This window comes from Salvelinus alpinus, chromosome 23 (genome assembly GCF_045679555.1).
Source record: "Salvelinus alpinus chromosome 23, SLU_Salpinus.1, whole genome shotgun sequence".
Taxonomy (NCBI): Eukaryota; Metazoa; Chordata; class Actinopteri; order Salmoniformes; family Salmonidae; genus Salvelinus; species Salvelinus alpinus.
The window spans coordinates 31,574,972-31,602,829 of NC_092108.1; the positions used below are offsets into that span (position 1 = coordinate 31,574,972).

The 27,858-nt window shown below is 40.1% G+C and overlaps 1 protein-coding gene across 7 annotated transcripts in view; it reads right to left on the minus strand.

Moving 5' to 3' along the window:
* LOC139550800 (astrotactin-1-like) overlaps positions 1 to 27,858 on the minus strand; it is a 261,506-nt gene that overhangs the window by 119,333 nt on the left and 114,315 nt on the right. For all 7 annotated transcript variants that reach the window (XM_071361962.1, XM_071361963.1, XM_071361961.1 and 4 more), the window contains 4 exons: positions 24,918 to 25,068; positions 16,743 to 16,909; positions 15,307 to 15,501; positions 6,960 to 7,087 (listed from right to left, as the gene is read on the minus strand). In XM_071361962.1, coding sequence (XP_071218063.1) covers positions 6,960 to 7,087; positions 15,307 to 15,501; positions 16,743 to 16,909; positions 24,918 to 25,068 — 641 coding nt within the window. The remainder of the gene's footprint in view (positions 1 to 6,959; positions 7,088 to 15,306; positions 15,502 to 16,742; positions 16,910 to 24,917; positions 25,069 to 27,858) is intronic.

Genomic DNA, 27,858 nt, shown 5'->3' on the forward strand with positions numbered 1-27,858 from the left:
AGAAACACATTGAATAATAATTTCAGAAATGGCAAAAAAGACAGTCAAAATATAAATAATAAGGAATAAGGTTTTGAAGTGTCTGTCTACATCTAAAATATATATAAAAAACATAAGGGGTTATTTTTGTAGGAACAAAACTACCTCCATACTTCCATTCATTTGTACGGGTTACCTTCAGACGAGTCCCGTGACACTTGTGGGGGTCGTCGAGCAAAATGAAGAACACCATCGTGTTCGTTTGGACACTTCAGACCGATTTTCAGAATGTCTCATAGTCTGACAAACACACATTTTAAATTCAGGCTGTAACACAACAAAATGTGGAAAAAGTCAAGGGGTGTGAATACAGTGAAGGCACTGTACATTTAATGAACATGAAAAACGCAAATTGGCTAATTCCGGTAATTCAGATTATTTTTTGCATGTGAATGCATGAGCAAGCCTGTGTTTGATTGCGTATTAACATAGCAATTATCTTCGTAGCTACGGAACAAGCTCAGCTTGTGTAGTAAAACGAGGTAACTTTATATGCCAGTCTGTAAATTCAAATTGCCTTGGCAAGTAAACAATTAACCGTGCAACCAATTGATAGCACACGAGGAGAGAGAGGAAGATGTTTTTAGAATGTTAAACAAGGCTCTCCTAAGTGTGACACAATTAGTTCGGCACATTGAAAACAGACTATTGTGGAAGTTAGTAGAAGGTTTAGAGTTTATTTTAACATCACCTTTGTTGCTGATAAACAATAGCTCTTTTTTAACATATAACTTTGTCTTACCTATTCGACACTCGCTAAAATACATTTACATTGTACGTGTTTCTAACTGGCTTCCAGGTTTCATACAAATGGCTAAGTCTATCAACTAAAACAACACTTACTGTCACGCTCTTCATTTGTCAGGCTAACGTATCTATGATTAGCCACACCAGGATTATAGATCCCATTTCAATTGAAGCTTCAGCAAAAGTTTAATATTGAACACTGGAGATTGTTGAGCTTAAAGCCAACAGCAACTTTGTTTGTTCTTTGCTTCTCCAAAGTCATGTACTCCAAAGCACACCTCAATTCAACTTTTGTTCAGCATCTGAAAACAGCTAGCAAGACAAGAGGCAAGGAAATTGCAAATACATCTATCAAACCTGACTGTAGTGCTCACATGAACTGTTATGTCTGTGAATTCTTGAAGCTTTTAAACTACAGAGATAAGATATTGGCCAATAAAAGAAAAAAGACTGATGCAAAGGCCCAGAACCACGGAAAATACTCAACAAAACATCGGACACAAAAACCTGAGACAATGCACATGTACTGAATGGTAAGTGAGCGGAGTTGACAGTAGCTATTCATGGTTCCTGACCCTTCCAGTAGGGAACTGCAACAGAAGTATAATAAGTAACACTGCAGGTCAAACCATGGTCCAGCCGAGGAATTACCAGATAATAAAACAATCAGGCCAAAGCCCAAATAACAGACGGGGGGGATGCCCTGAAATAACCTTTTAAAGGCTGAAATACAAGGGTTTCAAATATAGCATTATCCAGTAGACTGCCTTACTCTATAGCTATAGACAGACACAGAATCATATTCTATAAACAGTTACAGTAGCGATTGTATGGGGAGGTGAGACAAAAAATGCATTGAACACTAACAGAAACCCCAGAAGGCATGACCCTCTTTCCTGCTACCCATTACTTCAAGAGCGAATAAAAATATAGATTATGTGGCGTCTCAATGCTGACACATTTAAAGGAAACCATTGTCTGGACACTCAGTGAGGACGGTACACCCCTGAGGGATAACTAGCACAGACAATATAGAAATAATATAACTTTTATTCAGTTATGAGCATGTAACAACAAATATAACAGCTATAATTTATATTTTTATTGCTTCATTTTGATTAATACATTTTCAATCCAATTAAGTCCTTTGGTTTTAGACTCGTGGAGGCTGAGTAATTCATTTGGTTGAATGCCATTCCAGATTAATAATCATACCATTGTATTAATGAATCATGTGTGCTTTATTTGGTGGACCTGGGATTGATAACTACAGTACATGTGCACTTTATCTCTCTAAGATATAAGAGGAGTAAAGTAATGAGAGAATAATTCAAAGAAGAAATACAGAATGTGACCCAAACTGACAAAGTTTGCTGCTCTTGTGTAATGTTGCATCTATTATCTGTAATCAACCCTGTTATTGCATCAAGATGATCCTATCTGTCTGAGATTGATCAACTTTGTACGATTTCACGTTTATTTCCTATCAGTGCAAGACAGAAATTGACTTCCAGACATGAACGCACACACTCAGTCACACACACAAACACAAACACACACCAAAACAAAGAAAATAGGTAAGCCAGCAGCAAACCCGCCTCTGATATTATTAACTTAGTGGAGGAAGACACATTTTCTGGCTCTGTGTGAAAACTCAGATTGTTATTGGTATATGAAAGCTATTTTTCAGATGCTGGTTGAATCTGCATGCATTAAAGCAGCTTTTGGGAGAGTTTAGAACAGTGTATATAAACCTCTTTCTTTGGCCAGGAGGGCTCTATTCAATCTGTAAAGTAGAAGCGGTACAGATTCCGCAATGTAAATGTAAAGGTCATTTCCGATTGAGACGACGTATGCAGCGTTTACCGTGAAGGCAGTCTGCGCTAAAAACGGGAACATCGTCTTACAATTTAAATCACGCTGTAAAGCTGAACTTCCGCAACGCCGATTGAATAGAGCCCTAAATTAGATTGTGACGACCTGCCTGCAATGTAACCGGAAATGTCAACATCGATGCTGAGAGATTGTTGATTGGATTTATTGGGTTATTATAAATCTGAACCTGTCACTTTTGCTTTTGCTTCAAGACTTTACTTCAGGAGATTGTCTGCCCTGTATGCATGTAATAACACAAAGGAGATACAAACCCAGCGTGTCAAGACTCCTGTGTCAGTCATTTTTCCTAACTGGCAACAGTACCAGCCGTTTTTCCTAACTGGCAACAGTACCAGCCATTTTTCCTAACTGGCAACAGTACCCACTCCTTTGATGATCACAGGCATCTAATCTAGTGCTAGAGCACAACTGATTGACACTGTGTACTATTTCACCTGTGGTGTTTCCCGTTCTACCTCTCTGAATTTACACTTTTACTATACTCATTCAGACGCTCACACACATTTTAGTCAATCTGAGCTGTGAGAACATGACAGCCAATGCCTTTGTGAGAGAGTTCCCTGAAGACAATCACTGAAAACCCAGCTGCCCTCCCAGCCCCCACAATACATACCATGACTGCCGGTCCTTCTTTAAGCTTTAAAAGCCAGAAGGACTGCTCCCTTTCTCCTTTTCTTCATCTTATGGGACATCTGCTTAGTGGCAGTGAAAGCGTACCTGCTTTCTGCTTTCCAATTAAATCAAGATGTATTTGCCTTTCAAAGCCTCACCTCCCTCTCTTCTCCATTGGAATAATTGATGGAACCCACTGGCCTATGATGAATGACTTCCAACCCAGAGATGAATAGGAAGATGAATGCATTGCCCTAGGAGGGTTGGAGAGGTAGTGCAAGGAGTGCTGACATGGTGACAAATACACTGACCATGGCACCAACCTGCCTAAATCAGCAAGGGAGGGTGGCAACCGCTCAAGAGCCCCGCCAGGTACATCCTCATTGCATCACTCCTGTCTCATGGACTATTAGCTAAGTTAGCAATTAAATGCCAGGTGCAGTAGATTCAGTGTTTCTGCTATAATATGATCAAAGTGAAAGGATGCATATACCGATTTACACATTCAGGACGGTGTATGTTCAGTTAAATGCTGATAAAGGAGAATAGCCCTTCTAAGGATCGACATTTCAGGTAACTTGAAAGATCAATACTACTGTGTAGGATTTCAGCCAGCATCGGATAGGCAATTCCCTCCATTGTGAAATCTAAATGACATCCGCAATGAATCACTCAGACGTTGACATTTACAGTATCTATTCCCAGTGTGCAAAACTGGTCAACAATATATCATTTTAACCAGTTTTTCTCACTGGGATGTTTCTTGATGATACTTTGAGACTAGTGAGGTCAAAACTGTCATTTTCTCTTGACTATTCTGCATTTGACTATGCCACATTTTAGAACAGAGAGCAAAACCCAGGAATCACTGTACCTGAAAGGGCCCCAGTAATCCCATCCCCCTGTATGCATAAAAATGTATCCTACTGTGTAAGATAAACTCTAATAGAACTGTAGCTGCAGGACTATTACAGCATTATAGGCTGCATCCTAAATGACACCCTATTCCCTACATAGTGCACTACTTTTGATCGGAGCCGTATGGGCCCTGGTCAAAAGTAGTGCATTAATTGAGGAATAGAGTGCCATTTGGATCACAGCCATACTGGGCCATGGTGCAGTGGTAATGGGATACTGTGCTGTGGCTCCCCTCCAGCCCACAGCAACCGTTGGATAAAAAAGTTGTGCTTCACAGAGGGACAAGGCCCTGGGATGTGATGACAGCAGAAGATCCATTGAGATTATACTTTTCTAATATCCTCTGAAGTTTCCAATAAACTTCAAATCTTAACAGATGCCAATCTGTCCTTATTGATTGTCCATTACTTTGGAAATAACCTTGGACATGTGGTTTAGAGTGAGGTGCACTGTAGTGTCTAAGCCATTTCTTTGAGAGGTCATATAAAACATATACATCCTTAACATTACCGTGGATTCCCAAAAATAAAAGGTGATGGCATCTCACACAAAAGACCGCAATTACTATGGATTTTGTTTTTCACACCACTGGACGCATCGGGCCAGTTGCATCCAAACATAGGTACCATAGTTACCGTAATAATTGTATAGTACCAAAGGTACCATAATAGTGCTGGATGGTTACAGTATATATACAAAAGTATGTGAACACCCCTTAAAATGAGTGGATTCGGCAAATTCAGCCACACTCGTTGCTGGCAGGTGTATAAAATTGAGCACACAGCCATGCAACCTCTGCACACAGCCATGCAAATTGAGCACACAGCCATGCAACACTGACTACCGAGTTCCAAACTGCCTCTGGAAGAAATGTCAGTACAAGAATGGTTCGTCGGCAGCTTCATGAAATGGGTTTCCATGGCCGAGCAGCCGGACACAAGCCTAAGATCACCATGCACAATGCAAAGCGTCAGCTGGAGTGGTGTAAAGCTCGCTGCCATTGGGCTCTGGAGCAGTGGAAATGCGTTCTCTGGAGTGATGAATCACGCTTCACCATCTGGCAGTCCGACGGACAAATCTGGGTTTGGCAGATGCCAGGAGAACGATACCTGCCGGAATGCATAGTGCCAACTGTAAAGTTTGGTGGAGGAGGAATAATGATCTGGGGCTGTTTTTCATGGTTCGGACTAGGACCCTTAGTTCCATTGAACGGAAATCTTAACGCTACAGCATACAATGACATTCTAGACAATTCTATGCTTCGAACTTTGTGGCAACAGTTTGGGGAAGGCCCATTCCTGTTTCAGTATGACAATGCCCCCGTAGACAAAGCAAGGTCCATACAGAAATGGTTTGTCGAGATCGATGTGGAAGAACTTGACTGGCCTGCACAGAGCCCTGACCTCAAGCCCAACACCTTTGGGGCGAATTGGAACGCCGACTGCGAGCCAGGTCTTATCGCCCAAGATCAGTGGCCGACCTCCGTAATGCTCTTGTAGCTGAATGGAACCATGTCCCGGCAGCAATGTTCCAACTAGTGGAAAGCTTTCCCAGAAGAGTGGAGGCTGTTATAGCAGCAAAGGGGGGATCAATTCCATATTAATGCCCATGATTTTGAATGAAGATATCCACATACTTTTAGTCATGTAGTGTATGTGCTCATTTCATAATTTCCACTGTGACAGTTTGTTTATAATATGCAAAATAGTTAATTGTCCTATTGCAAATTCGATGGTGCTTTAAGACAACCATTATATTGTACTGACTACTGAATGACAGTACTGCAGCATACTGTATGGTCACAGCTTCACAGTTTTCACAGCACATATTTAACCATTGGTTGGGCGTACATCCTTTTTTATTTTTACATTTACAGATAAAATGAAGATCAGTGTCTTTCCATTTCCAGGAAATTGGATGGAATGGGATTTCTCTCAAGTTGAGTAACCCAAATGTTAAATATTCTGTTAAGCTCCCTGTGCAGTAATGTTGAATTGGGCAGTAAAATATTTAATTGGTCAGTAAAATGTTGCACAGCGCAACATCAGCAACAAATGGGAGATGTGAATGGAATGATGAAAGATGCATTACATTGAAGCCTGAGTCATTTGGTTGGAGCAGGGAGGGATATTTTCCTCTGTTAATGAGGGTGTTTTAGATAGAACCTCTGTATTCTGTCCAAATGGCATAGCTGGCATCATGTAGTGTGGAGAAGCACCAGACAGAATTCTGATCTGACAGCAGTAGCACAATCCAAATCACCCCTTTTCCTCATGAAAAGTTATTTTGTTAATATCTTCCCCCATTTTCTTCCAGTTCATTATTTACATGATTATCTGCTTGGTAACATGGCGTACTGTGTGAATGTGGATTGTGTAGTGTGCTTGATGCAATCACACACATTTTGAAAAGGTTTTTGAAGGTTGATGTGGATGTCGTGCATGTTTTATGAAAATACAATCAATGTTATATGACAATACGGTTGTGAAGAGAAAATCTACACATTCTAAATTGCAGTGGTTCAAAAGCACTATTCTTTTTTGGTGGAAAACTATTTTTATTGAAAACAATTGACCCTCATGCAGCAAGTCATGCTGTACTTCAGTACATGTACTGTACCTTCCATATCTGTTTGCATAGTTTCAATATGCTCAACATCAAAAAACAACATATGGTTAATGATTAAAACATATGCTACTAAATGTACATACTCTTATCATACATTGATTCTGTAAACTTCTCCCTACCTGTGAGATAGTCTGGATCAGGGACTGGGTCTGACAGCTCTTCGTGGCACTGCACGTCGGTTGGCACTGATGCCACCACCATGCCATCTGGGAGCTGCTGCTCGATGCCTCGGGCAAAGTTCTTCTGCCTGGATTAAGGATGAGACAACAGCCTATTTAGAGCCCCACAATTACTCACCCATCCAACTAGGCCTTACGAGGGAGACAGGGAATAAGGCAAAGAAGAGACTGTACCTGCGTCCCAAATTTCACCCTATCCGTTACACAGTGCACTACATTTGAACAGCTCTCTATGGACCCGGGGCAAAAGTACTGCACTACATGGAACACGGTGCTATTTGGGACGCAGACACAGCTACCAAAAGCTTATGAGGGCCTACAGAGAGAATAAGGCAGAGAAGAGTCAGTGTCAATCATGAGCACATTGCAAAGCAGTATCTTCTGAAGTGAAGAGGAAGGTCAGCAACTCTTGGAGAAAAGTGGAAGATAATATAAAATATTATTGTTAAAACCAACACGTTTCAGCCCATAGCCTTCATAAATTTTTATTCTAGCAGATCGTTAAGAGAAAATCCATAAGAAATATATGAGCATGCATGGAAGAATCAGAGACATCGAACATGTCATTTTTCATTATGTTAAATGTCCTTTTATTCTGTGATTCTCCAGTTCCAAACCTGATATGCTAATGTGTTCATGTTTAATACTGCTCTTCCTGGTATACTCATCCCTTTCTCTGCTCACTAAATTCATTCATTACAATAGTGGTAATCTCCACTCCAAAGTGTCCATTTGAAAGTTTGAAAAAGAGTGGATCTTAAAGGGCAAATTACTTTGAATTGAATATGAATAAACTGTATTGTTGGTACATCTTTCATTTGTCCTATAAAAGGATCAGCGAGGAACCTGAAAGTTATATGAAAGCATTATTGCTTTATGCTGACTTTTCTGCATTCATGGTAAGAGACGCTGGTGAAGATTTGAGTTTGAAAGGTGATCCTTAATCTAAAAATCTTGGTTTCACCTAGAAAGCCTGAATCATGAATAACCACATGTACTGCATGAGGATACCCGTTACAATGATTTTAGAACAGACAAATAATGAAAACCAATCCATTCAATAGTGATATAACTTGTGGGGACAACCTTATAAAAAGAAAATGCACACAAAAAACACACAAAAAGCTGAGCAATGGCTCTGTACAGTACATCTACAGTATATCTACTCATATTAAGTCGATTCTTCTGACTTGAAGGTTAACAGCCACATCTAATTTAGAAACCAAGAATAAACCGCATTAACTTAAAATACTGAAAACACAACTTTCCATAATTGTGTTGAAACAGGAAAGGGGTAGGATGCAGTTACAATCCCGTCCTATTATTCATCTATGAATAAAAAATGACTGATTCTATTGAAAGGACCATTTTGTTATTTCCACATTCCAAACACAAATGTCTGTCTTGAAGCATCACACTCCCATTACTTAATATATTCTTACAACCACCTCTAAAATAATAATTTATCCCTTGAAGTAACAAATTAGAAAAGGTTTTCATAACTGTTAAATGCAATAGTCCTGTCAACATCTAAAATCCATAGCAGTGCCAGTGACAAATATACTTGAGCATTTAGGGACTTAGAACTAGCAGGAAATGGATGTAACTGTAAAATGGATGTGCATATTTAGCTAAAATCTTCCCCTTTGGGAAAGGCATTGTGTGAAAATTAAACCTGGGCCTATATCCACAAAGCATGTTAAAGCTGTTTCAAGACAAAAAAACACTCCCAGCTCAGAGTAGGTTTTAGGATAATGTTAAGACACTGCCCAGACAAACTCTGAGACAGGAGTAAAATCAATTCATAAACGTTTATCTCCGCTGGTAATCACGACAGTTTGAGGTACCGCAATAATGGCGAATAACCAATCGTGATGAGGCCTCGCCAGCTATGAACACTAAAGCATGCTTCAGACAACCACGCCGAATGTGACTGTAAATTAAATGTTGCAATGGTAAAACATTTGATATCATTTTCACCTGACACCATCACTTTGCCTACTCGGCATGCATAACTTCTTTTAAACCAATTCTGCTGGTTGGTAAAAGCAGAATTTTTACGATATGACCGTTATATCAACACACTCGCCACTCCCGTTTAACAACTCTAAATCGCTTTGGCCCAGCATGCATCAAGTCACTTGCGATAATCAAATCAAATGTTATTTGTCACATGCGCCAAATACAACAGGTGTAGACCTTACAGTGAAATGCTTACGTACAAGCGCTTAACCAACAATGCAGTTAAGAAAATACCTAAAAAAAAGTAAGAGATAAAAGTAACAAATAGTTAAAGAGCAGCAGTAAAATAGCAATAGCGAGGCTATATACAGGGGGTACCGGTACAGAGTCATTGTGCAGGGGCACCGGTATCGAGGTAATTGAGGTAATATGTACATGTAGTTAGAGTTATTAAAGTGACTATGCATACACTACCGACCGGTCAAAAGTTTGGACACACCTACTCATTCAAGGGTTTTTCTTTATTTTTACTATTTACTACATTGTAGAACAATAGTGAAGAAATCAAAACTATGAAATAACAGATATGGAATCATGTAGTAACCAAAAAAGTGTTAAACAAATCAAAATATATTTGAGATTTGAGATTCTTCAAATAGCCACACTTTGCCTTGATGACATCTTTGCACACTCTTGGTATTCTCTCAACCAGCTGCATGAGGTAGTCACATGGAATTCATTTCAATTAACAGGTGTGCCTTCTTAAAAATTAATTTGTGGAATTTCTTTCCTTCTTAATGTATTTGAGCCAATCACTTGTGTTGTGACAAGGTAGGGGGGTATACAGAGGATAGACCTATTTGGTAAAAGACCAAGTCCATATTATAGCAAGAAGAGCTCAAATAAGCAAAGAGAAACAACAGTCTATCATTACTAATGAAGGTCAGTCAATCCGGAAAATTTCAAGAACTTTTAAAGTTTATTCAAGTGCAGTCGCAAAAACCATCAAGCGCTATGATGAAACTGGCTATCATGAGGACCGCCAAAGGAATGGAAGACCCAGAGTTATCTCTGTTGCAGAGGATAAGTTCATTAGAGTTACCAGCCTCAGAAATTGCAGCCCAAATAAATGCTTCACAGAGTTCAAGTAACAGACACATCTCAAAATCAACTGTTCAGAGGAGACTGTGTCAATCAGGCCTTCATGGTCGAATTGCTGCAAAGAAACCACTACTAAAGGACACCAATAAGAAGAAGAGACTTGCTTGGGCCAAGAAACACGAGCAATGGACATTAGACCGGTGGAAATTTGTCCTTTGGTCTGGAGTCAAAATTTGAGATTTTTGATTCCAACCGCCGTGTCTTTGTGAGGCGTGGTGTGGGTGAACGGATGATCTCTGCATGTGTATTTCCCACCGTAAAGCATGGAGGAGGTGGTGTTATGGTGTGGGTGTGCTTTGCTAGTGACACTGTCTGTGAGTCATTTAGAATTCAAGGCACACTTAACCAGCATGGATACCACAGCATTCTGCAGCGATACGCCATCCCATCTGGTTTGGCCTTAGTGGGACTATAATTTGTTTTTCAACAGGACAATGACCAAACACACCTCCAGGCTGTGTAAGGGCTATTTTACCAAGAAAGAAATTGATGGAGTGCTGCATCAGATGACCTGGCCTCCACAATCCCCCGACCTCAACCAAATTGAGATGGTTTGGGATGAGTCGGACCGCAGAGTGAAGGACAATCAGCCAACAAGTGCTCAGCATACGTGGGAACTCCTTCAAGACTTTTGGAAAAACATTCCAGGTGAAGCTGGTATAGAGAATGCCAAAGGTGTGCAAAACTGTCATCAAGGCAAAGGGTGGCTATTTGAAGAATCTCTAATATGAAACATATGTTGATTTGTTGAACACTTTTTTGGTTACTACTGTACATGATTCCATTTGTGTTGTTTCATAGTTTTGATGTCTTCACTATTATTCTACAATGTAGAAAATAGTCAAAATAAAGAAAAACCCTTGAATGAGTAGGTGCGTCCAAACCTTTGACTGGTACTGTATCAAAATAATATTTTAACAACTCCAACTGCATGTGGCGCAGGAACCACTGACTCGCTGCATTTTTGTATTATCAAGACACCTGCTGGTAACTCTTAACTGGTTAGGTCAGCTAATGCATGAGGTATCCTAATTATCTGTTGACTAGGTGGGACTCTTATGACTAAAGAGGCTTCATGTATAGCTTTTATTTTTACCCATAAGAGTAGGAGTAAAATGTCTCTATTCTCAGCACTTACAACCAATTTTCTACTCTGAGACACTATGTGGATGAGGACACTGACCTTCCATTGGAAACCCTGCAATAATGTATGCCATTTCCTTTGTATGGCCATTCCATGGACAGGGGTAAGGAAGAGAAACACATTGTTAACAGTAATTAAAAGCATGGAAATGAGACTCACACAAATCAAATATGCTGCTTTAGGCATAGTATAACAATGCTTACCGCTTGAGCAAAGGAACTAGAGAAAAGGTACGGATAATGCACCTTGGGCCTTGAAGGTGGAATGGTTTTAATGTGCCATTGTCGTTAATTAGTATTGTCAAAAAGGAGGTATACCGGTATGAAATATGCCATTGTTAAACTGGCTTAAAGCCAAGTCCATATTAGCATAGTTAACTGCCAAACTTTATCACAAATTACTTTTCCTGTGACCTCAAAATGTAAGAGCACAAAAAAAGGTATGAAAATGTCTGCATTCAAGTCGCTCTGGATAAGAACGTCTGCTAAAATGACTAAAATGTCAAATGTAAATATAATTTTGTGAGTTTCTTTAGACTTTGGTATCTAACAAACAACAATTAAAAGTAGAATTTGGAACTATTTTAATCAAATTATAATCAGTTGTGGGATGAGATGAGCATGGATGTCAAAAAAGTATTTCCGTTTCTTTCAAGATCTGACAAACTAAAGTCAAAATGTATTTTGGGGTTTCAGGATTTCAGCCAACTTTATAATTTCAACTATGACATACCTCAACCACAGTCCTTTTGATTGACATTTAAACTTTTGGGGGGTGGGGGGGGGGGTTGCTCATATCTGACGACAAGTGATGGAATGACCCTGGGGTGGAATCTTTACAGGGTCCAATAATAGAGGCAATGGCCTCCAGTGTTCAATATAATCAATCTAGCTCAGACAGACATTTTATATTTTAATTAAGCGAGTAGATTAAGGTGTTCCTCCTCCGAGGGGGTGAGAGGAGACACCCCACCAAGTAGTTTGGGAATGTGGTCTTAATCATGATCCCAAGCAGGCCCTGATGAGAACAAAGGGCACTAAAATATTAATTAGAACCTGCTCTAAGCATGTTGTGTGGAGGAGTGAGAGAGAGAGAACAAGGACAGCAAAGAACGAGGAGCCAAAGGGGAGAAATAATGAAAAGAGGTTGCCTTTTTAACTCACATTATTCTAATGGACTTCATTGCCTCCCTCAGAGACACTGAGATCTAGCAGTGGGACATCGCATCACTGCAAAGTCTCTAGACATCAGCTGAGATCCCATCCCATCTCCCTCTATGCTCAAGAGAAGAACAAAATGTAATGGAATATTCCCTTATATGTGCCTTTGATATAAAACTCTGTGTCTATGCCGGTCTCAGCCACATAAAAGCTGAGGCTAAGATTGTGTGACACCTCTTATTTACCTCCAATCCTCCACAGAAAACTCGGAAACTTTTGAAATAATAATTACCAAGCCAACTCTGAAATTCAGCCGGGTAGCATGAGCGATTCTGACAACGACATCTACCTTTTTTTAAAACATGAAAAGTGTTTCAGAGGCTGGTGAGCATGAAAGCAGAGCCCACAGCCCTGTGTGGATAGAATCAGACGCAGCTCTGTGGCACAGCCTGGAGCCTGGCCATCCAGCACGCTCTGCTCCCGATGACTGGGTACAGGCTAGCCTCATCTTATTCCAGCAACACCGGCTGTGAAGAGCCAGTGGGTACCTGCTCACTCTGCTAGATGTGTCCTTTAATTTCCTTCCTTTTGTTGTTCCAGCCAGGCTAAATAAAAAGGTAGGGGTAGAATGCCTCTTTTTCAAATAAATAAAAGATCAACAGTCAAACTTGACTCAGAGGGAATGTGCATATTTTGTCTAGTTTGTGAAACACTCTGTGTACAGTAGAGTGTGGAAGAGTTGAGCTTGGGAGTTTGAAGAACCAAGCTTCCATTTCTATCCAGCAGCTATGTACTGTATGTGGTTTCTGTGCTTTTCGGAAATTTGAAAATAGTCATAGTTGAAGTTCCATTACTTTTTACAAATTACATTAATGATTAGACAGTGTTCAAATGTCATATTCTTGCCTTTCATACGTTTACTGTCAAAGAGTGAAACAGATGCTTTGTGACACTCCAGAACCGTGGGTTGGGGCTTTGAAGAAGCGCCAATGAAGCTCCAAGCACCAGGCTGGTGTGAGTATGAAACAGAATAATACAGTTTTTTCTCAACTTTTTTTCCAGGAAAGACTTTGATGACGTCTCTCATGGTGACTCTTTGGAAACCATCCATGAGTCCCACAATAAGTTATTCCTTTCCATGGGGTGTCAGTAAAATGGCCAACATTTTTATAGCGTTACATTTGATCTACCTATATAATGTAAAGACAATACTTCAAGGCAATATACATTTTGAAGTTGGTTTGGCCATTTTCTCCTTTGAAATAATCAAATTCTGTAACATTAGCATTTGTTTCTAATTGAGAGAATGTTCATTCATACTTTTCTTGATTCAATTAGAAATTCCCTGCACTGCTACATCAGCAGTAATATTTACATCCCAGCACTATTCCTCCTATGTATCAACGTTGACTATTTCCTTTAGTTTCCAATTATTTGTCACATCAATATGGCATTCTTGTGAGGCTTAATGAACCCACCAGTACAGACCCTTTGTTCATTGCACATTCAAAGTTTTATCTGCTCCAATTAAGGTCCATTACACCAAACTGGCTCCTGGTCACTTTTAATTCACTTTTTGCCATCTTGTAAAATTAGGGTTTGCATTAACTATGGCTCCCCAAAGAGGCTTGCCTGCACTCTGCACAGGAGCATTTGGTGCTTTTCAAAGTCTGTCTGAAACCCTGGCTGTCTCTCCCAGTGCTTTCAAAATTAGGAGATCAGAGCATTTGAGATTTAGCTACTTGATGATATTAACTTTCCCTCGTTCACCTTCCTCTAGCACTCATGTGACATATTGTAAGTGGATGAACTGCCTCCGGCTGTGGGATCCATGTGCACCCAAATTAAATTTCAGGTCCGCAGATTATTTCCGTGACCTTCTGACTTCCTGACTTCAGCGGAAAGGAAGCATCGTGAGTGGACGATGGTAATTAAGCAGCCTTCAAAGCATGCTGCCACGGAACTAATTCACAAACATCAAAACAGGGACTGCTGTGCATTTTGTTAGATACTGCAAGCATATCTTTAGATCCTCATTCACAGGATACACTGTATTTATATTGACATGTAATGTGGTATCATTATGATCATTTTCATTGTGGAGGGAAGAGTACATTTGAAATATGCCATACATATTTAATCTTCTGAGTTCATTAATCGCTCACCTTACTTTAGTCTACTATACATCTATACATGTAAAATAAAATCCATAAATGCATTTCCTCTACCGGTGTACCAATTAAGCAACTATGAATCAATCATTAATCATTCTGATACCATGGCATTGTTGAATAGTTGTTTCTGATTGGCTTGATGGGCATTCTAGGTCGTGCATTATTTCCCTATAACACATGGTATATTTGCAAGGTAGAAATCAATGGCTATAGTTCATTCTTACGTGTTCTATGTTTGAGCTGCTTTTGAAAGCAAAAGTCGAATTGGAAACATTATTGGCATTGTTAAGTTTGATTTTCATAATAGCAAGCTAGGACTGATGGTTTGGTTAGCTAAGCTAGCAAGTCTGTTTGTTTGGTTACCTTTGCAACTACAGTCGCTATCTAGTAAACTTGCCAGCTACTTCAGTGGATGTCGAACACATTTCTAGTGGCAATTTAACACATTTCTAGCAGCAATGTGTTAAATTATAGCCATTGTATAGAAGGGATAATCAACTCGTGGCTCAAAAGTTCTCTGGAAAAGAATGCAACTCCATGGAAGGTAAGTTCTACTCGGCTAGCGCGTCGTGAAACACACCTTCCACATCGTTTATTATTTTCCAGAGGACACATAGCCTCTTGTTGATTATCCCTTAACCTATTTTATACATGAGATAAAACCCATGACACAACTCATACATTACCTGAAGGTAGCTTTGAGGATCTGACCAGAGATGATTTCCTTGGTATGGTTGTTGTAGCCATAGAAGAGGTCCCCAAAAACGGTTTGGTTGGCTGGGACGTCAGCTGTTTCCCCACAGTCCAGTCCCTCAGTACAGGCTTCAGACAAGGGCTGGCAGGAACGACCATCTTGACCTCTCTTGTAATCCTCAATACAGCTACAACGGCAACCAGAAAAAACAATGGTAGCAGTGTGAGCTGAGCGTTTAATGTGTTCTTACATTATATTAAAATAGATTGTTTTATCTAGATTAAACATGTAGCTTCTAATACATATAGTCATATTCAGGGTTTAGACCAAAATCTGTTTGAATTCAAGTCAATTCTGGGTTAAAAACTAGGTTGTTTTTTACTTGTACCGGATTTGATTGAATAAGTTACTTTGTGACTGATTGAAGAGTGCATGAAATTCCATCTTAACATTATGTAAACATCACTTTAGCTAGCTATGAGGATTATTTCTTTATTTTACTTGTGTTCATGGTTCGCTAGCTACTCAGAAGTGCACCTCTTTATGACAGAGTTCAAGGGGATCCACAAAATAGGCTTCACGATTCTAGTGTGCTGATCAATTCTATGGTTGGTCTATTGTGCTATTAAATCAATTCAGTGAACACAAACCCCCCATTTCATTTTTCAAAAAGGAAATAATTCAAACAGTGTGAGTTTTCTCAAGACTCTTTCATATTTATGACATTTTGACATCCCAGTGTCTAGCGAGCTCTGTAAAATGTATCAAAAGGCAATACGAAAAACGGCCAGGGATTAAACTGAAAGAAGCTTTCTTCATGATGACATTGTTCTTACTAAAGAGGGTTAGATATGTCTTAATGCAGTGCTAATGCACATGGCATACTGTATAAACTGGTTCACTTTCTCTGTCATATTATCATGTTTCATATGATAGAAAATGACACGTTTGCCACCTACAATCAGAAAGACTTTACTAGTCAGGAGAAGACTTGACACAGACTAAAATAGAGGTCAAAAGATCCTTCTCTTTTAAGAGACAACCTCTCCAAGGGGAAGAGACAACTCACTCTGAGTGACTAACGCACTGCACAGCTGACATTTAAAATACTTACTGCTGCACTTTCTTTTCCTACTAAATCTATGTCATGACAATGCCTGACAATCACCAGGAATCTACTGAGGTGAAAAAGAAGGACATACTAGTAATTTCATGGCATTGTTTAAATGTTCTACCATGTACAATTCAATCCTTTTATACACTTTAGGATATGACAGTTCAGTGTCATGCAATGTCAGCTCAGTGCCACAGAGACAAGGCCATGGGCCCATAGGGATGGCACAGTATGGGACCTGGTCAAAAGTAGTGTACTATGAAGAGAATAGGGTGCCATTTGGGACAAATCCAAGTTCAGTAGTGTTCTCTCACCCGCAGAACATCTGTATGTTGTAGAGGGTGGGGTCGTCCTCCAGGGGGGCGAGCTGCTGGAGGCACAGTTGTTCACAACCTCCGTTGAAGCCATCAGAGCAATCGATGCCAATGTGGTGGTCGTAGCAGCCTGTGCCATCCTTCATAGGGCTCAGTCCCGGAGGGCACTACAAGTAGTGGGAATAAAGGATAAAGGATGTCACAGATTGTCAAAAACAATAGGGCTACAGATGAATCAAAATAATATGAGATGTGATCTGATTTTAGTTCACACAGAAATAAGTAGAGATCAGACACATTCAGATCCCATGTGTGTGTACGAATTATAGAAAAGTGGGAAAGCAAAATTAGAGAACTTTTGGAAAAATCAAGGTAAAGGCTTTGATTACATTTTCCCAAATAACATTCTGTAAACTCTTTCACACCACAAAGGACGTGCTGCTAACCAAGATATATGAGGCACAAAGGTAGCATACATTCACAGAGGCCTGCAGAACTTCTACAACTCCACACCTGCATCCATAGTTACAAAGACTCCCCTGTGCATCCCAAAGCATTTTTCAGAGGCCTGTGAAGCCAAATTCACATGATGTTCTCTGTAAGCCATTCCTTCAAAGGGGACTTTGATGGGATGATACTTAACAAGGCATCCCTGCCTGGAGAAAAGAGGGAAAAGCTATGTTTGCCTTCAAGCAATAAGGAAGCATAAGCGACAATATATTTATTTATTTCCTCTTCAAAGTCTCCAGTGCCCATCGACCCTGGCATCATGACATCCTAACACTAGTCTGTGTTAGACAGGTTGAAAGAGTAACCCTGTGGGGAATTTAACCTGTTGCTTTTGTTTTTACAGGATCGTATGAGAAAAAGTTTGGACCTAACGCCAAGTCACAAATTATTTGATTATGACCAATACATTCAGACGTAAAGATTTTACAGACTGTTGCGGTAGGCTATGTTTGAAGCGAAGCTCTATGTGGATGGATCATACATACTGCATGATAGCCTAGCATGAGACTCATAACCAAGGGGTGATGAGGAAATTAACAGGCATGAAATAAATATTTTTTTTCACCATAGGGATGAGGGGAAAAACATTAAATATGAATTGTAACTTCATCAAAAATCCACAATTTTCCTACATCAGGCCTTGTGGAGTTTTCTGTATTTATGTAAGATTTCAGATTGTGTGCATCTGTAAATGTGGTTTATGTCGTCCCCCCCCATTTCATACATACACTAGGGCTAGGATTCAATCCGACCGCAGTTTGTCAACAATTAGGCTTTTAAAGGCAATGTTTCAGTGTTCGCGAGGATCTGATTCATGGTAACACTGCATGTCAGCTCTGTCCGACATGCAAAATGACCTTTAAAAGCCGTATTGTCTACAACCTGCGCGAGGGATAAATCCCTTCCTAGATCATGATGATCCATCCCACCACTGACAACAGTGTAGAGGACAGGTACAGTACAGTACATTGCTTTTTGAAGCCTAACACTTATGTTGTTATACAAAGAGGTCTGGTTGGCCCTCTAACACAATTGTTTAACCATTGGGCTAATGGACGTGGTAGTTGATAAGGTATCAATGGCCAGTGAGGCACATGTAGTAACAGGAGTACCTCGCCTCTCTCTGGACTCATTGTTATTGATTTGTCGCATGGCTATGAGCACTATGACAACTGATTTATCACCTGTAATGTAAAGATCATGGTACATTGAATCTCCTAACTCATCTGTAGCAGAGACTCCTTAAATCACTGGGCCTCTTTGCAATCGATGGCAATGGGGAAGTGTGTCGTGTGTCAAAGGGATGTCAGAGAGGAATTCATGTATTGATAGTTCTTGCTTGTGAACCCCACGTCTCTCCTTATTGAGTGTTGTAATAGGCCTCCGTTCATTGACATGCAGAAATAGGAGAACTCAGGAGCATTTCCCCAATGTCCAAAGAATGGTGATCATTAAAGACGTGCTTGCCTTATACTGTTTGAGGATTTTTCATACAGTAAGTTATCTATTGATAACAATGCAAATATTAAGTGTTCCACTTTAAGAACATTTAAAAAATTGACAATGCATGATTGAGTGAATCATATGATGTAAAATCATTCAGATAATGTGACAGATGGCAAAAGTCTAAAGATCCATGCCTCCATGTGTCACGACTCCCGCCGAAGTTGGCTCCCCCGCCTGTTCGGGTGGTGCTCGGCGGTCGTCGTCACCGGCCTAGTAGCCGCCACCGATCCCTTTTTCTTTTCGGTTAGTTTTGTCTCATTAGTTACACCTGTTCCTATTTTGTGTGTGCTTGATTTGCTTCCCTATTTAGCGTGTGGAACCCGCCCCTTTGTTGTGCGGGATTATTTTCATGTTCACGTTTGTGTCGTTGGTGTTGTTTGTGCTCTGGACCGTGTTACCCGTTGTGTTGGGTTGGTCAGTGTTTTGCGCCCTGCGTGTTTGGGCATTTACTTTTGGTGCCGCATTAAAGTGCATCTTTTCCCTGGACCTCTCTGCTCTCTGCGCCTGATTCCTATCTACACACCTAGTCAGCCGTGACACCATGGTAGAAACATTAAATAATGTCAACAAAAATTATTCTTTCATTTTAGAAAAATATATAGATTTTTCTCCCTCTTTTTTTGTGTTGCTTGGTCAAATAACAAACTCATGTTTCACCACAAAATAAACAACATCTTTTACCGGCTGTTTAAAGGGCAATGAAGCCCTTTTTTCTACTTCTCCAGAGTCAAATGAACTCGTGGATACCATTTTATGTCTCTGCATCCAGTATGAAGGAAGTAAGAGGTAGTTTTGTGAGCCAATGTTAACTAGCGTTAGTGCAATGACTGGAAGTCTATGGTATCTACTAGCATTCTCGCAGTTACCATAGACTTCCAGTCATTGTGGTAACACTAGATAGCAATTGCATTAACGCTAATTAGCAACTTCCTTCAAACTGCACGCAGAGACATAACAATGGTATCCACGAGTTCATCTCACTCTGGGGAAGTAGAAAAGGGCTTCATTGCCAAAATACTGAAGTATCCCTATAACGAAACGAGACAGTACTGTATATGATGTCATTGTACAGGCTTGTGAAGCTTTGTATTTAGGCTGAACTGGAAAAACCCTTGAACCACTGCCTTTTAATCTTATTTTCTAATGGAGATACATTCCTCCTGCTTACTTCCAGCTTATGGGAATCAGCCATGTGGTATTGCTACTGTACATAGCAAGTTGGATAAGCTATGCCATTTCCAAATTCGCCAAATAGAAAGTGGACAATAGAGATTGAAAACTTATCCAGCCAACAGAGTTTTCTACACTGGCAAGGAAGATAGATTTGGTTTCAAATGTCATCGTTGAGGTTATCAAGGCATATCAGGTAGTCTTAAGAGTTACAAAGTTATCCAGAGTGCAATGATATAATAGCCCCTTGGGAATATAATTTGAATTGTTGTAAACTTTGTAACAAGTGTACAAAGATTCTATAACGCTCTCCTGTAAATCAAACATATTGACACCACAACAGTAGTTACCAGTTCTTACCTTTTTCACAATGTCAGAACCAAAATCGGAACCAATTTCTTGGGGGGGGTTTGATTATAAATAGTTTTTACTAACATCTACCACGGTCCTAGCAAGTGTGAAAAGGTCATATTTCAGAGGTAGCTTTAGGGATTACAGTGGTGCATTAACATGCTCTGGCATCTGTCCACAGCTGTGGTAGTACATCAGATTCTTCCCAAAGAGGATGGATTACCTTAAATCCACCCAGTGATCCTTAGAGGAAAACATCAGTAGTGGCATTCTGCTGACCACCCGCTCCTCTTTAGGAGTATGCTCATAGAATACCTCAGCCAAGTATCGACTCAGCTCAGAACCGCTTAGTGCCCAAAATGTGATCCAAGACAGAACAAATTCAGCTGAATGTGGACTGCGTCGATATACATCTGCTACGTCAAAGTGACAAAGTGCATTTACTAGCAACACATGTGAAGCACGTTAAGCATGTTAAGGTTCTTGGCACAATTGAGCATTCTGATAAATGTGAGTTATATCTATATATTTCTCTGGGGGGGGAAGTACATATGACTCCCAAACTACACACCTCATTTTTAAAATGTACATTTGACAACATTGATGAAGTTCAGTAGAAGTGGAGGCCAGTAGTCCTGAAGCCACGTGATAAATTGTCTTCACCCATGGAATATCAAATGAAAGGATGAGCGTCCATATAACAATTACAGAGTCAAATTGAGACATTGGGGAACTTATCCACCCTGGTCATACTCAGTGCAGGGAGTCTGTAAGTGTGTGATAGCAGTCCTAATGTCTGAATCATGTAAATACTAAGGTCTCCTCTGTAGGTACACATCTCACACCACAGGCTGACACGCTTTGTTTGGACAGGGCCCAATTTGTTCTGGTGGCAGGCAGGCTGGACAGACAGTCTCACGTTTCCCCTGTTCTAGCAGGAGGAGACAAGAGCTAATTAATCACATAATCATTTGGTGATTATTAGACTTTACTTCCAAACGACTGCACCCTCTCTCCCCAGGAGTGCCATACATCAGCCAGACAGAGGGGGTCAGGAGGCGTCGGCTCATGCCAGGAGAGATATTAAACACAACGAGACTGGCAGGATGGACTCAGACAAGGTGTTAATTTATAAGTGGAATCGGGGTCTGAGTCCCAGACAGTTACCAGTATGATTAGACGGACGAAAATATAATTTATATAACTCGTCACAAGGTAATTACAAAACACCAAGATATCTATGCAACAGATGGCAGCATCCTGGATATCTTGCTGTAACAAGAGCGGGCGCTTAGTAAGAACTAGTAGGAGATAAAAAAAAAAAGGCTAAGATGAATTCCTTATTGCGGATTTCAGTTCATGTTAACCATGATTTAAAGCTTGTAAATGTGTTTATGAATGGTATGTCCAGATTAAACCTTAAATTACCATAAACCATAAATCCAGAACTTCCAGTTGGTCTGGGTGAGACAGACAAGAATCTATATCACAATAATTGAAACGGTTCCGCCAAAACAGCATGAGGTATACTAGTAAATGTTTAGAAATAAATACCAACATGATGGATATCTATTATTATCGGTTGCTAAAAAGATGAGGACTTTTGTTTCATTACTTAGAAAACAAATAAAAATGAAAATAAGATGCTTATTTGATGATTGAATGTATTTTGCAGTTGCGTAAACTGGGGGCAAAGGTCTACAGTCGCTATTTCATAAAGCTTGTGCTTGTTAAAAATTGCTGTCTACTTCAGAGCTCAATAGAGCTCCTGTCATCATTCAATTCTATATAATAATTATTTCCATCGCATAAGACATTGATCTCTTGTTTGACCTCTGATATTGCAATACTCTCTGCTGTGTGTAAAAGTCAAACCTATTCAATATTTTGTCAGCAATCTATATATTTAGTCATGACTTTTAGATACTGGAAACCACTGATAGGTCAAAAGTCTTGTACATCTCTACCGTATAGAGTGCAATGTCAGTGAGCGCACAGGCTGTTAGTTGTGAACTCTGTGACAGCTACATTCACCAAGGTCTGACCACCAGCACCATTAGAGCAGAAGGCAAATGCTCTCAAACGGGCAATACATTGTTTGCGTAATCTAACTGCTTGGCAAGGAAATACAATTTTGTTGTGCAGCAGGTTTGTGGCATTAACAAGACCCAAAGATACAAATTAGGTGATTTTATATGCATGTCTTTCTGAATGAACAGCAAGCCAAGTCAGGCCTAACAACCAGGAATCTTAATTGCATTGGTGCAGGAAATGGATGTATTTTCAGATTATGCTAGGGACCCCAGGCTATGATGGAACACTTACATTGATATTCAAGTATGGCCTCTGTGCTCAAATTGCAATTGTAACTGTGACAGATACAATTATGAATGTTTGTTGTTGATTAAAATAATTGTGTCTGCTCATATATAATTAACATTCAAGCGTGAAATATAGTTTCCTGCACAAACATCTTGGTCAAAACTGGTTTAGACATTTCATACAGCTCACTGCTGAGTTTGAGAATGGGATTGGTCTTGGTAGCCATGTCAAACAAATGTTTTGAGACATTCTGACCGTTCTTATAACCAATGGATTTTGACAGCTACGTTTTGAAAAGTGATGCAAATGTGATATTATCAATACAGTGCAGACATTTGGAACTGAAATGCATAGAAAATGTGCCTTAGCTCTGGCATTGTTAATCTGAAAGCCAATCCTACTCATGCACCAAATTCATTCTGATATCATGCAGTAGCCCTTTATACTCATACCCATATACGGGTTGAAAATGGCAGATTTGGGCACTGATAAACGCCTAAATTGGAACGTAGTGGCTATACAGCAACATACTACATCAGAGATATGTCTCTGCGCTTCACAGCACTGTATGGATTTTGACTGACAGCCATTCTGAAATTGAGCACCTCGCGCGACAAGAAGTTTCCCTGATACCTCCCGCTAATTGGGCAACTTTTGCAAATGAGTGAGGGAAATGCCGTCTCATATTTTGAAAGATGAGACGTTGAGGATTATAATAAATACCAATTTGATGTCATACAAGTAAGCCAATTGTGCACTTCACGATGTGCACTCCATATCATAAAACTCATGTCATATACAGTGTCAATGTTTATGATCACTATGTTTGATGTACAGTTACAAGATGACATGGCGTCAAACCCTGGGTTGTTCTGAACAGAATGAGCCTGTTTGTCTATTGTAAAGAGAATTCACAGTGGCACACGCACCTGAACGACTCCTTTCTATGCGCACCAAAATTATGATCGGTTTCCCTGAATTGCATTGTGAATGCCTAACACTGTAATATCGTATTATAACTTTGCTAGTCATGTTGGCAATAGATGCCCAAATGATGTCCACCTGACCTAGATTGCAATTTATAAAGGACTGTTGTTAGATTGTCTAAAAAACAACAGTAATTGTGTGATTGCAGGGTTGTGTTCCAAACAAAATAACAACAAGTATGCCTGCTCCAGTTCGTCAACGGTACAGCTAGGAGAGCTCAAAAAACAACCTTATCGTTGAAGACTCTTCTTTGAGTCATAAAAGTGCATTGAAATTACTTAGGAACTAGGCGAGGCATGTGGTCACTTGGATACACCAGTTAGTCCTCTCACTCAAACCCTTGCAGTTTCTTAGTCTTATGTTGCAACTACCCCATATTTACCAGGAATATTCTTATCATGTAACTGAATGTACCCAGAATATTTTCAGATTTTGCTATCAAGAAATGCAGTGAAATGTACAGTAAATGTCAAATGCACATAAAATGAACAGTGTAATGTTTGAATTCAGTCTTGTGTCAGGTGAACTGTTGTGTCATCACCTTTGGTCTGATAATTTCCCCATAATCTGCAAACTATTCCCGTTCAGCGACTCCTGTGGCGGGCCAGGAGCAGTGCACGCTGACACGGTCGCCAGCTGTACGGTGTTTCCTCCGACACATTGGTGCGGCTGGCTTCCGGGTTAAGTGGGCATTGTGTCAAGAAGCAGTGCGGCTTGGTTGGGTTGTGTTTCGGAGGACGCACGGCTCTCGACCTTCGCCTCTCCCGAGTCTGTACGGGAGTTGCAGTGATGAGACAAGACTGTAACTACCAATTGGTTACCACGAAATTGGGGAGAAAAAGGGGTAAAATAAAAAATATATAAATACCTGTATATATATTGGCAGAATATTGGGACAATGTAAATCAAGAAATGATTAGCATTTGAGTAATATTTTATACTTTTGAAAAGTTTCTCTTTCAATCAAATGTTAGAGGGAGTCATCTGAGAAAGTCATCTGATCAGAAATGCTGGATCACAAACAGTACCTACCCAACCTTAAACTAAGGTCTTGAGTGTATTGCAGTACTTGAACAGAAATTAACTCGCTTGAAAGACCGTTCGTTGACAGCCTGAGCTTTTCGGATCAGGTGACAAATAATGTGTTGCAAAGAAGAGTGATACACTAACAAACAATTGGAGCACACCTTTTTAATAGGAAGTAGAAACCATTGGCAGATGTTGAATGTATTAAAACGTGCTTGGTTCATTTCATGGCCGCTAAGCAGAAATAAAGAAAGGCGGTTCTGAGAGGAGGGCAATCCCCAGGCAGTACAGTGACTCACTCACCACACATCCACTGGAATCAAGCTTGCGGTCAGAGATGCAGCGGAAGTTTCGGCTACAACCACCGTTGTCCTTTGAGCAGTCACGCACCGGGCCAAACGAGTCCAGTAAAACCTCCAGACTGTCAAACGATGAGGAGATCATCAGCTCTTCTCTGGCAAAATAAAACACAAACATAAACATTATAATCATCCCCCTCAGCACAGCACTAAATCATTACGTTCCCTAGCAATCAAATGGCTTATTGTCTGTTGATTGAAAATGGGTTCATTGTAGTCCTTCACAGAGATGAGAGAAAAGATCTTGCACTCTTTCAATTTTGCAGAAACTTGTTACATCACCAGATTAAGAGTGTGTGCCTAGCAATGAATGAACAGAGCCTGCAGGATTGTTTCTTTGACCTTGGCTTGCCCTCCGTATCCAAATGCATCTTTCATTTGTTCATTTTATGATGAAATTCGTTCAGTCAGAGGCAGGGCAGCCACAACCTGAGATTCAAAGCAACCCTGCTTTACAAAGGGCCTAAGACATGTTTCATAAAAAGCATGTTATTTACGGTATGTCCTTTATTGCTATAATCTTGCTCCAAGCCATCTGTTTTGTTTCTTATGTGAAATATTTCAGACATGCAAGGTTAAATATTAGAGATCATCACATTGACATATGAATAAAAAAGTGTGGATGAAGAACAAATCTTGGACATTCCATTCTTCTTTTCAAGATGCTAAATTACTATGCTACTGACGTGGAATATCTATGATAAACGGAGTACTTTTATAATAACCCTGCCATGAACCTTGCCTAGGGGAAAGAAAGAACGGCCTCTTGTTTTGCAAATAGTATTCCTTTGCTCCCTCACCCACTCCCAGAATGCTTGCTCGGAGATTGCCTGAAACAAACATATTTGATATTTCATTAACTTTCAGAGTCACTGATTTTATCAAACTAGCCAATTTTATTTTATAATTGACTGTGGGTATTGTCTTCATACATTTATGGAGAACTAACTCAACAGGTCACAAAGATAATGATGTATTTGAAAGAACTATGGAGGGTTTAATTGTTATATTGAACTTAGGCTACCTTTATGATGCATTCATTATTTTGTATTAAGTACACAAAATAACTGTATGTGATCTCTCCCACAGTTCCACAATTCCCAGTCTGCATGTTTGATTGAATCCAGACTTTACATTTGTGGTATTCAATAGACATCACTGCACATTTTAACTTGAACACTTTCTTCATAGAAAGATGAGACCATTTACCCTAACCTTCAATTATAGATATGATTAACAAGAACATTTAAAGGCCCAGTGCAGTCAAAAATCTAATTTTCCTTTGTTTTTTATCATATCGTACAACAGCTGATGAAACTTAAAGTGTCAAAGTATGAAAACATTTGATCAGTGTTATTTCCTGACAGTTACAATCTACACACGATCTTCTAATCAGCAGGTTTGCATGGTTGGGAGTTTCAGCTTTCCATGGTGACATCAACATTCAGTAAATTGGTTAATAGATCACTAACAAAGAGACATCCAAACTGCTCTGCTAATAACAGATTGTTTTCAGTTTCCCCCTCCCCACTCAGACCACTAACAGACAGTCCTAACAAAATGATTGCTTGAAAAATATTTTTGTGTTAAAAGTGATTTTTGACCATTTGAATGGAAATCAGTAAGCTACTTAACTGTTACCCAGAAAGTATTTGATATTGATATAAACAAGGTTGCATTGGGCCTTTAAGCAACAGGAAAGTCATATCTGCTAATAATTCAAAAAAATGCACAATGAAGAGGCATTCATTCAGGCCATTAGCCGTTGAAAAATACAGGCTGCCTAATTGCTTCTCTTTACCCTGTAATTTGCCTTCCATTATACTTTATGAGTGAGTCACAGTTTAAATGGAATGACACACTGTATGTTGTGAGGATTTTGATTCCAAGTCTGCAGATCACTTTACATATCCATGAATAGCTAGCTCTACATGGTTTAACTTTTATTTTGATGCGCTGACCAACTGTTAAGTGTCTTCAATGTCTTCACTGACATTTTCTACATCTCCCTGTCTGAGTCTGTATTACCAACATGTTTCAAGCAGACCACAATAGTCCCTGTGCCCAAGAACACTAAGGTAACCTGCCTAAATGACTACCGACCCATAGCACTCACGTCTGTAGCCATGAAATGCTTTAAAAGGCTGGTAATGGCTCACATCAACAACATTATCCCAGAAACCCTAGACCCACTCCAATTTGTATACCGCACCAACAGATCCACAGATTATGCCATCTCTATTGCACTCCACACTGCCCTTTCACACCTGGACAAAAGGAACACATATGTGAGAATGTTATTCATTGACTATAGCTCAGTGTTCAACACCATAGTGCCCTCAAAGCTCATCACTAAGCTAAGGACCCTGGGACTAAACACCTCCCTCTCAAACTGGATCCTGGACTTTCTGACAGACCGCCCCAGGTGGTAAGGGTAGGTAACAACACATCCGCCACGCTGATCCTCAACAAGGGGGCCCCTCAGGGGTGTGTGCTCAGTCCCCTCATGTACTCCCTGTTCACTCATGACTGCACGGCCAGGCACCATCGAGAGCATCCTGATGGGTTACATCACTGCCTGGTATGGGAACTGCTCGGCCTCCGACCACAAGGCACTACAGAGGGTTCCTCTGAGCTTCCTGCCATTCAGGACCTCGATACAAGGCGGTGTCAGAGGAAGGCCCTAAAAATTGTCAACGACTCCAGTCACCTTAGTCATAGACTGTTCTCTCTGCTACTGCACGGCAAGCGGTACCGGAGCACCAAGTCTAGGTCCAAGAGGCTTCTAAACAGCTTCTACCCCCAAGCCATAAGACTCCTGAACAGCTAATCAATTGACTACCCAGACTATTTGCATTGAACCCCCCCCCCCCTTCTACGCTGCT